This window comes from Uloborus diversus, chromosome 9 (assembly GCF_026930045.1).
Source record: "Uloborus diversus isolate 005 chromosome 9, Udiv.v.3.1, whole genome shotgun sequence".
Lineage (NCBI taxonomy): Eukaryota > Metazoa > Arthropoda > Arachnida > Araneae > Uloboridae > Uloborus > Uloborus diversus.
In genome coordinates this window covers 142,044,169-142,056,152 of record NC_072739.1, presented here as the reverse complement: position 1 = coordinate 142,056,152, position 11,984 = coordinate 142,044,169, and the positions used below count along the sequence as shown (strand labels likewise).

The 11,984-nt window shown below is 30.2% G+C and overlaps 1 protein-coding gene across 2 annotated transcripts in view; it reads left to right on the top strand.

Moving 5' to 3' along the window:
• LOC129229977 (mitochondrial glutamate carrier 1-like) overlaps positions 1 to 11,984 on the top strand; it is a 107,744-nt gene that overhangs the window by 79,805 nt on the left and 15,955 nt on the right. For both annotated transcript variants that reach the window (XR_008581135.1, XM_054864361.1), the window contains exons 2-6: positions 1,622 to 1,756; positions 6,603 to 6,658; positions 8,309 to 8,402; positions 10,444 to 10,559; positions 11,346 to 11,627. Coding sequence is in view for 1 of the 2 variants with exons in the window: in XM_054864361.1 (XP_054720336.1) it covers positions 1,622 to 1,756; positions 6,603 to 6,658; positions 8,309 to 8,402; positions 10,444 to 10,559; positions 11,346 to 11,627 (683 nt within the window). In the remaining variant the exon portion in view is untranslated. The remainder of the gene's footprint in view (positions 1 to 1,621; positions 1,757 to 6,602; positions 6,659 to 8,308; positions 8,403 to 10,443; positions 10,560 to 11,345; positions 11,628 to 11,984) is intronic.

Sequence of the window (11,984 nt, the reverse complement as noted above, 5' to 3'; positions counted from 1 at the left end):
ATAACTTGCGAATATTGCGCCTCTTAGAGGGGCACGGAAAGGCCCAACTCCACACAAGTTGAGAACTGGAGAATGAGACAAATTTTCCAACTATCTTTCGTTCTTTCTTTTTGATATTTAATTATTCGTCCAGGGGCGCCTTCGGCGCCCCTTCCTACTGGCACCCCTGAATTTTCCAGGGAGGGGAAATTGCCCCCATTGCCCCCCCTTTGGATCCGCGCCTGCCAAACAGACAATTACTTCGTTCAAATATAGAAGAGTTGAAGCAATTTTCACCCATCAAACCTTGACGGGTGACTTTCTAGCAATAAAATAATGACGAGTGTCTGAAAAAACACAGAACTTTGTACACAAACATCCATTAGGGCTCCAAACTTTTAATTTTGGGATTGGGGAAATTTTCCATTTGGGGTCGTCCACGAATGGATATCATCTGAGGAGGAAAGGGATGATAAAATTGTGATGAGGGAGGGGGTTACAGCTGTGACATAATAAATACTTTTTTTCAACTACAGGCAAATAAAAATTAGCTCGACAGCTTACAAGTTAAGGAGGAAAGGTGATGTGTAGAACTTTGTGACGAGGGGGGGGGGGGTTCAAATATGTTCAAATAAAGTAACAACACTCTTTTGTTAACCAACGCCTTACGGAATAACCTCCGAATTTTCAAATGATTAACTACAATACTTACCTAGATTTAATGAGAAGAGACGTCAGGCATCATTAAAAAAAGGGGAGGGGGCGAGTGAATGCTATACTGTCTTTAAATTTGCCAAACAAGGAAATTTTTTGGGAGGTTGCAGTGGCACTCTTGACCTCAATGTAAATTCCCATAGCTCTTGAAAATTTTATCGAACTTCAGTAATTGCATTTGCTAGTTACTAACTTGTTATAAACTGTGTTTGTTTATACATACGCACATGTAATCAATCGTTGACACGAAACATAAAACAAGTACAAGAAAAATGACGCATAAACATTATCCAATTAAGTCTGCTGAACAAGAAAGTCACGCAAAAGCAATTCAAACGATCCATGTTCCACTAAAAGAAGGCAAGAGTTGATAGTGAATTCAAGTGCGTGAAAAAAGATTTAGTTGCAGGAGGATGTTTAAAAAGTTAAGAGACTTTTAGTTTTGTTTAGATGATTGTTTATTTTACTATTCCTCATTCTTTTAGCGGCTGCACACAATGAAACAAGAGGTCCGAAATTTAATTATGGGTTTTGTGTATATGTTTTCCATGTATAAAATGTTTAAACGTTAATTAATTTTGCTGCATTTTTTAAATTTCAGGGTGAATGTAACTGAAAAAATAAGTCACTAATTTATAAACATCAAAACTAAAAAAAGAAAGTTAATAAGCGCTAACGCAATCTCTTTAAAAGGCTGCATTTCTTTTTGATTTAATTTTCATACATTAACACCCTTGTATTTCTAATTTGGTGCTAAATGGTATCCTTTTTCTTTTTTTCGAAATAAGTAAACGAACTTTCCAAAAGTTCGTTTTTACCTGAATTAACTTCACTAAAAGCCAGTCATAACTACTAAATACATACCTGCATAAATGTTTAGTGTATAGTTTCACATTTGGTGATGTACAATACACATTTCTTTCTGCAGATTAGTTCCTAAAATCATCAACGGTGGTATTGCTGGCATAATTGGAGTGACATGTGTTTTCCCCATCGATTTAGTGAAAACTAGGCTGCAGAACCAACAGGTTGGACCACAAGGACAAAAAATGTACTCTTCAATGTGAGTATCAATCTTAAGTTATAAACCTGATTACTATAGCGATGTATATGGTGCATTTTGGTTTGTAACAGGCACTTGAAGCAACCCTGAAATATAATTTCATTTGCCTGTCAACAGGGGTGCCCACCTGGGGGGGGGGGGGGGGTCATGGCGCAGACTGCAGCATTGAAATTTTTGGGGGGTTTTGAGGGGTACTTTTACCTTTGGGGGTCTGGCTTTTGAGGGGGGTTGCGATATTTAGGGGGGTGCGCCTTTGCTCTTACGGGGGCACCCCTGCTGTCAATGTGTTATATACAATACAAACTGAAGATCAAATATTTCAGTTGTACAGATTCTCAAGATTAACATCAAAGAAAATTATGTGCTTTGTGCAATGTTACTTAGTTTTTCATGATTTTTATGCCAAAATAATCATTAGCATTTAATTAGAAAGCGCTTGAAAACCATGTATAAGCTGTTTGCTTTTCATCTTTGATGAATTTTATCACAACCTGCAATGTTATTTCGCTATTTATTTTCAGCATTTTTAACAATTAATTCTGTTTTCAATTTCAAAATCCTTTTTAGTTTTTTTTTGTTTGTTTTATTGAATAAAGCTCCTCGTTTTTAGGGGAGCATTTGATCATATATATGCTCAAAACTAACAATCTCTTATTTTTGGAGTTCATTCTTTAAAAAATAGTGACAGTACCTGAGAAAAGAATGGTTGAGCAGTTAATTGATTTTTAAACTTTAAGGCACAAGGAAAAAAACTGACAGTGTGACAAAATTCAACTGTTAACTTGTTAAATTATCAGCCGTTTTGATTTTTGTATTAAAAACTATTTTTCTACCAAGCGCATTTTTCACCAAAATCTTTCAATTTTTGAACTTGAATATTTTTATCATTCTTTCATAATTAATTTTGAAATTTCAAATTTGATATTCTGAAGTTATTTTTGCTTTAAAACCCTGTTTCAAATTTCAACTCAACTCAACTGCCTGTAGGTTTATAACACTGAACCTAATTAGTTCAGTAATAATTATTTTAAACAAATATTTGTTCTGAATAGTTTGGACAAAATTTACTGATTATGTTAGAAACTTAAATCATTGACTGGCCAAAAAAAAAAAAAAAAAAACTAAGTTTTAGAACTAAACCTAAGCATTCTCTTTTTCTGTTTTATTTGCTACTGATATACATTTTTTGCAGCTTCCTTCCAGCTCCTTCCTTTTTTTCCAGGCCCCTGAATAACTGTTAAAGGGGTTATCCGCAAATGATGTCAGACTTTAAGGGGAAGGAGGGATTGTGACAGTGTGACGGGAGAGCTTACAAGATGTGACATGAAACATACTTTTATGAACTTGAGGTGTGTGTTTGAAGGGAATTCAAATATGCTGAAAAACAAGTGTGACACCATCTTTGGACAGCTCCAGAGGCAAAATTACAGATATTGTTTCTTGAACAATGCTGTATTATTTTTTGATTTCACTACATACTCTTAGGCTGCACTTTTCATCTCATGTTGTTTAATCATTTTAAACTATGCATATTTTCCATAAATATATATAGTTAAGTGCTTAGTAACTACTTTAATGTGTATACTATGCAGGGGTGGAAAATTTGCGCCAATTTTCAATTTCTGATACATCTTGACACAAAGGGGAGAAAATCGTGATCTTTGCTCCAAAAACGCCATTTTACTCTTCAAAAACGTTCTCTAAAAAAATAATATATAAAAATTAGTTGCACTCACTTTTGTCACAGAAAGCTCAAAAAAAAAAAAAAAAAGCAAATAAGTACAAAAGGGGGGAAGTATTCTTCACCTTTCTTTTGTTCGCTGAAAATTGCGTGTCCTGCTTTAAGTTTCAATCCTTTTGCATCTTGGAAAATTTTCAATTATTTTTAAAAATGAAAGTTATTTTAACCTATGCTACTGTAAAATAGATTATGTCATCTCTTATTTTAATAATTATTTAACTTTTAAATTAATTTATCCAGTGAACAATGCTTGCTTTACATTTAGGTTGTTAGTACTAATATAAGTGAATATTTCAGCAACAAAGTCACATACAGTGGCTCCCAAAAGTGTTCCTACACCTTGAAATTTTGTAGTAAAACCAAAATAACGCAAAACTGAATTTGAATATGAAGTCCAATTTTTTTTCACACCATTCTTATGCCATTCTGAATAAAACTCAGTAGTTTTTTTCAAAATATTGCCAGATTTTATTTTTGAAATTTGTCAAAAAATGAAGAGACGGTGAAATAATACGCCATAAAAGTCGTCGTACACTCAAATTTTTTCGAATAAATTCATGATTAAAACTATCATATGTCATTTTTTAATTATTTTTGCATTGTGTTATTTTTTTGTTTATTTATTCCTTAATATTGTGCTTATTACTTTAAAATGACTGGTATTTGAAAAACACCACAAACACCATTCGAAATTTGAATTGTTTACTCACAGTAGCGGTAAAGTGGTTTGAAATGTCTCTAAATTAGGTAATTTATACCATTCTATAGTGAAGTGCTTGATAAAATGCTTTAAAGACAAGAATAGGATCAAAAACACGGTAAGAAAAGGTCAACTGGCAAAGTTAACAATGCATGATCGGAGGTTTACAGTTAAAAAAATTATGAAAAATACACATTTGAGTGCTGAAAAAATTTCTGCAGAATTGAATGAAACATTTTACGTTTAATTTTCACTAAAATTGTTCGCCAAGTTCTCTGATTAACTGGATTAAATGGGACCTCTTCCTGCAGAAATTTTCTTGTTCGTGCGAATAACAGTAAGCTTACGCTTTCCGTCGCAAAATCAATGATAAATAAGCTCAAAACGTTTTGAAACAACGTCTTACTTATAGATGAAAATAAATTTAACATTTTAGGTTAAATTGTTGTATAATTGTAAATAAAAGAAAAAATGAGGAATTTAATCTGAAGAACTTAGTTGGATCAGTTAATCAGGACGGTGAAAGTGTTTTAATGTGAGGGTGCATTACAGCATCAGGACTTAGAAATTTGGAATTTTTTGATTAAATAATGAATCATGCTGTTCATTTAAATATTTTAAAAAGCAATTTTAAACTATTAGCCCAACATTTGGTAATCGGAAACAACTTTGTTTTTTATAGAGATAACGATAAGAAGCACACGTTTGCGTTTGGTGCCTCAAAAATTGTCCTTAAGCTTAGAAATACCCCCTCAATCTCCAGATTTGAACTTAATGTAACATATTTAGAGATATCTGGGGGCTAGATTACGAAAATACAGCTTTGAAACGAAAATAGAGCTAGAAACAGTAAGACTCAAACTGGGGTTGAACACTTACTCAGAAATTACGCAAAAAAAAGAAAGAAAAAACAATGAAATCTATTCCCAGACGTTTAAAAGCTCTTGTTGATACTGCATGATGTTCTACTAAATAATAACTTTGTAAAAAGTTAGATTATTTACTAATTTTTTGACATTTTTTCAAAGTGTACAAAGACTTTTGTGAGATAAAATATCCGGCAATTTTTGGTTTTTAATTTTTTAAAAATTATGTTTTAATGTTTTATTAAAAATTTTCATGTAGTTTTGTTAAATATAGATCATAGATCTTATAATAAAATACCTATTCCGAAATATTAATTCTAACCAATGGATAATGGCCTATTTCATTGAAAATCGTAGGTGTACGAACACTTTTGGGAGCCACTGTACCTATTTTAGAAATTTAAAAAAGTTTAAAAAATGAAAAGCCCCCTTATGTATGTCAAGTACCTTGTTCTTTGACATTCTATGCGCATAAATATTTTTTTCTATGTTTGAAAAAAAAAAGCATTTAAGAAGTCATGGATACTTGCACCTATTTCTTTTTTTAAAATTATGTAAAAAAATAGTTTACTTAGCATATTCTGGCTATTACTTATGTTCGGAATTGAGTCAAATTCAAACTAATCTAAAGTGTCACACAAAGGTGTGAAGTTAAATAAAATGCACACACACATGTACAAATTTATGGTCATGTAAGGTAACGTGTTAATAAACATACGAAACGGTTATAGTCCACATCCGATTTTTTTTTTTTGGTAAACTAATAAAATGTTTTTCCTGAAAATGAGCTGAATAATGAAGTAAATCTATTCGGACTAAAAAAATGCATTGAGCTCTCTTTTTATATAAATTCTTCAGTAATTGTTAATTAAATTTTTGGAGAGCATTTTTAGCCCCTTTTGTAAGGATTTTAAAAATCTTCTTGGGCTAAGTTCTGAATAAGTCTTTGAAATTTAAAGAATTTTTGCATATTTTTTTTTATTTTTCATGATTTTGTCAATGTAAAGGGGACCTATTACTTGAAGTATTCAAAGTAGAAATGCAGATATTGATGCAAGATGAAAATTCAAACAGGATGTTTCAGTTTAGTTGTAACTAATTAATGTAATGATTTCTTATGTGTATTTATTAAATGTTCATAAAAACCTTTATTTCTTCTAAATAAATCTTCAATTCATGCAATTTTTTAGGTAATTTTATTTTTCCAAATCTTTAAGTTTTTTTGCAATGTATTTTTTGTTACAAATGTTTTGTATTTGCTTCAAATTGTGTGATAATCTTATACAAAAGTAAAGATTCTGTTACAAAACTGAGTTCACTCAATAAGAAACTGATCACTCTGATACGAAATTAATGTTTTTACTGATGCAAAATTTGTCATCCTGATACAAAACTGCCATTTTTACTGACACAGAGTTGATATAAAAATGAATTTTTGATTCTCCGCTATCATTTCACCGCTTTGAAATTGCTATCATAGACCTTGTTGTTCTGATATATATGCTTTTTAATCATTGAAATTTCTTTCTTGCCATTTAGGCTAGATTGTTTCAGAAAGACATACACTCGAGAAGGATTTTTAGGAATGTATAGAGGTAGGTTTTATTTTCTACAAAGAAAAATAAATAAATAAAATAACCAAAATAAAATAAAAATCAGTTGTGAACGGCATTAATATATTTAACTATTTAAAAGAAACTTTTTTTAACAAGCAACATAAATGTTTCTTTTTAATTAAAGGCAGGGTTGGGTTTTGGACTATTCAAAACTAGTTTAGGACTGGAGAGGTGGTTTTTACTGTCCAAAACTGTCAGAAAGTATGCTAAAGCTAAAGGGGTATAATCTTACAATTTCTACTTACTGCAATATTTGTAATGCATAAATATAAATATTAATAAATTTTAATTAATGAGTATTTGATAATATTTTTCTGCTATTTTACTTTTTAAAAAAATTGTCAAGAACTCTATTACGTAAGAACTTCCTTATGTAACAGTTGGTAGAGTTGTGAAAGGAAATTCACAATATTTCCAGGACAACTAAATTCAAATCCATACATATATCAAAGGAATGTGTAATATTTAGGTGCAAAAAGGAAAAGCTTAATTTTCTAAAATTGTTTTTGCTTATAAGTTGTTATATGATGTTTTAACGAAAATTCTTTTTTAGCTCAGATTAAAGAACAATAATTGATGATTAAATACATGTACTTCTATTTAAAAACTTGTGCAATTTCTTTTTTTTAGTTCATATTTTAAATATAATACATTCTGTAACTACAAAAAATTGTCATTTATTGCATTTAAGTCAGTTGTTACACTATATTTTGATCACTTTCTTTTGCACACATGTATAAATGTCGAAAAATCGTTTACTATTATGAGAAGAAAAAAACATGCGCACAAATTGAAATTTTCAATTAAAAACTCAACTTCTACATAACTAGATTAGAATCAGCTGCATAAATTATTTATATATTCATATTTGAATGTTCACATGTAATAAATATTCAATCTAAAACTTTGACACATTTCGTTCTGTTTTTGATATTTTCTCTAAAAATGTAGTTTTGAACACTTTTGGACAGTTTTTTATACAAGGGCTTTGGACTGGACGGTAAAAACCATGGTGTTTACCTTGGTTTTTTATCGTAGTCTCCAAAACCTTGCCAACCCTGATTAAAAGTATTCAAGACATTTTTTTTATACTTTTTACTTTCATCAGTTAGTCAAATATGAATGTTTAAAACACGTCAATTCAATTCTAGTTGTTTTTTGAATACTTTTGGTATTTTCTTTAAATTATATACCGTACTTATCATAAGATTCAGCACACTGTAATATTTCAAGTAGTATAAAGTGGTCATGTTGTTCATTATATATTTTCTTTTCCTTTTTGCATGTGTCCCATTTATAATGAAAATAGATACAATTACAAAAGTGACGACCAGCAACAGGCTCTGGGCCCAGCTAGACTGGTCCTAGTCAATTTACAATCCCCAGTGAAGATCAATGGCCCTCTTAAACCTATCTACTCCCTTGCTCATTACCACCTCTTCCGGTAAGCTGTTCCAAGGTTCCATTACCCTGCTATAATAATAATTTTTCCTAATATCCATGTTAGCCTGAGATTTAAATAGCTTAAAACAAATGACCCCTTGTCCTGTTTTCAGTGCTAAACTTCAGCCCCGTAATGATGTTACAGATGTTATATCAAATCATATTTAATAAAGCTTATCATTTCAGGATCAGCGGTGAACATTTTATTGATCACTCCAGAAAAAGCTATCAAACTTGCAGCAAATGACTTCTTTCGGCATCATCTATCCTCTGGCAGTGGGTAAGTGTATTTAATTTGTATTTTAATATTTGTTTCTACTGCTTCTTCTAATTTTAATTTAAGTATATCTCTTAAAGTGTGAAATGTCCTCAGTGATCATTATGCTTCATATATATGCTGAGCAATTTGAATTGATTATTTTCTCAACCCTTAACTTCTTGAACATGAAGTGGTGTAGCATTTGTACCCCAATTACAGATGAGCCTTTTCCTCAAAAGATGGGTGTCTTTCAAATTTTGGTTTGATGAAATTTCATATTTTATGTGATACATATTTTCATTAAATCGCTAGTTTAAAAAGAGGACTGATTTGTGAGGACAAAATGCTTCTCTTACATTCACGCCCTAGTTCAGTGGTTCCCAACCTACAGCCTATTGGCCATATCAGGCCCGCAACGCTGATCAATGTTAAGTGTTGAAAATTAAGTTCTGGAAAATTATAAAGCTTTTAACATTTCCCTATTATTTGTATGGTATGGAATACAAAACATTTTTCTTCAAATAGCTCAAAAACTCATTTCAGCACATATTGCCCTTTTTATTCCCGTGACAGAATACTTCTACCTGTTTTTTTCTTTCTTTCTTTCTTTTTTTTTTTTTGTAGTAAATTAAATTTTTATCAATAATGAAGATCCAAATTATGATGATGTTCTACAATGTGATGAACTTTAAGAATTTCTTTACATTTCTGTTTTTCCAGTTTTTATACTAAATATGATGGTTAGTAGTTTTATGCTTTCATTTTTATAACATTCTAGATGTTTAAAGTTTTGGCTATAACCTTTATATCAGATTTTTTTCTCTGGAGACGAAATTTTTTCAACTTTTCATGTTTTGAAAGTAAACTAAATCCAAGAAATATTGTAGGAATTTCATGTTTATCATCACCTTGTTTTTGTGTGCTGAATACAATTCATGGTGTCATCATAATATTTAGTTCATTGTTTCAATCACTATATGATATTTCAATACTTTTGTAAAACGTAATTGTATGAAACAAGAGGTAAAAATTCTGACATGTTAAATATGAACCTAACAAAAATTTTTAAAGAAAAATTGAACTAATTATAAAATTTATTTTTTTTAATAATGAAAAGATATTCTGTGTTTTCATAATGCAAAATCGAATCCTTAAATATAATAGCAAATTCACTGACTGAGTAATGCTGTGTGACATCATTAACAATAAAATTCGTGCCATAGCATGATAATTTGATAATGTGTTTTGGTAATGTTTAACATGCAGGGAAATGCTTTATTTTTGCAAGGCTGAGCTGGATCCAGTATCTTAACTTATGAAGAAGCAAAAAAGAGGTCAACAATGAACGTTATCTACTGGAGTTTAGGTTTAATCCACTGGAGTTAGGGTTGAAATTTCAACTATCAAAATATCATCAAACAGGCAACTGCTTCGTTCAAGTGTAGAAGTAATTTTCACCCATCATAAAATTACAGGCAATTTTCTAGTATGTTATAATTTTTTAAAAAGCATACTGAATGCAACATTCAAATTTTGCTCATCCAAATATCCAGCTTTGAATTATATTTGTGTAAGTTTCTATTTGTTGGATGTTGCATCAAAACAGAAAATATTGGGCACATTGTACTAGAAGATTCATCATGAAGTTTCATAATTTCTTCTTCTAACTGAGCATAAACAATTTATCCTCAAAATAGTGGTGTTTTCAAGTTAATGTTTATTTTAATCAAAAGTATTGAAAAAGAAGCCATGTAGAGTATATTTTACTTAAAGTTCTAAATTTCACTGCATAATTCAATGAATGGATAATTTTTACTTTCAGAGTGTAGCATATGGCTTTATTTTGATTTTGTTATTAATAAAGGTGTAAAGCTTTATATGTTTTTAGAAGTTTACAATATGAAACGAAAATGGTAGTGAGTAGTTTTTCACATTCTTCTAAATATGTTCTCTATTTTTGCGAAACATAAAAATCTGCTGTCTAGTACTAATAGATTGGTGTTGATAGTAAATTTAAGTGCTTGTAAAAAAAAAACTTTTTTATTTTCGTTATTGTAATCAGGAAACTGAGTCTTCAGCGAGAAATGATTGCTGGTGGGTCTGCTGGGTTTTGCCAAATCATAGTTACAACACCTATGGAGCTTTTAAAAATTCAGTTACAGGATGCTGGAAGAGTAGGTTAGTTAAATTCTAGTTTCATATTTAGCCTTTATTCTTTAGCAATTATTTTAATTTTCTTAAAAATTTTCAACAAAATCAAAACCAAAAATAATAATATTTAATCTGATATATAGCGTTTCAAACTTATTTTGTATCATTGCTAAGTAGAAAATGTATTTTATCTTCCTATTAAATACTGAAAACTGATTTATAACATTTTAATATTTATAAATCATATAACATTTTATATTTATTTTTATAAAATAACTTCAGTAGCTTTATAATTGTCTTAGCAATTTTGTTCTTAAGTAAATTATTTTTGGCTGAAATTATGATTAAAAACAAAAAGCAAAGTTTGTTTTCCTTATAATGTAGTTGAACCTCATTAACTTAAAATTCATGGTACAATTATAGTTATTTCATGTTAACTGTATGTTATCTTATCTGAAAAATTACTAAGTGATTGTTCAACTCACATGACCAAATTTGGTATTTCATGTAAATAGATATTTCCCGTTAAGTGATTTTGCCTTAAGCAGTTTCAATTCTATATACATATATAAAGACTATACTTATATGGATCAATTAGAATAGAATTTTAAAATAACAATCTTTGATATTAACAATGATGGTAGATTTTTTTTACATAACATTTCTTTAAAAATTAAATTATTTAACAATCAAGTTTCCTTGATGTCATCTAGTTTTACTGGTTTTACAAACATCCCCCTACTAAGATTTATTGTCTTAAAAATCTTTTGCTTTGATATATTTTAAATAATTTATTCTGTTTTATTTTTTTAGCTACAAAAAGTGCAGCTGATGGCACAGTGGCAGCTCAATCAGCAACTTCAATTGCTCTGCAACTCTTTAGGACAAGGGGAATTGCAGGGTTGTATAAAGGAACAGGAGCTACAATGTTACGTGATGTTAATTTTTCAGTTGTATACTTTCCATTATTTGCACGCTTAAATGCATTGGGGCCTAGAAAAAAAGACGGTAGCGGTGAAGCTGTGTTTTGGACGTCATTCCTTGCAGGCTGTGTAGCTGGTTCTACAGCAGCATTTGTTGTCAATCCATTTGATGGTACATTAAAGTTAATTCTTTCATTCGTAATGTGTTACTTTAAATTCCTGCATCTTTACTGTATTCTCTTTGCATTTTTCATTCGTGCTGTCCCATGTTTATGATCGTTGTTGTTATAAAAAGAGTCTGAAGTTCTATACAGTCATAATTACAACTAAGTGTTTCATAAATATACTTTTGAATTAAACAAATTTCATGACTGAGATTTGTTTGCAAGACTTGAATCCCAAATAAATTGAAGGAATAGTTGAATTAGATTTAGTTTTTAACACTCTATAGTAGACCTGAAAGTAATCAGCTGCTACTCGCTAACCTACAAAACTTCTTTGTTTGGCGATTAAATAAAGTGCTTAATTG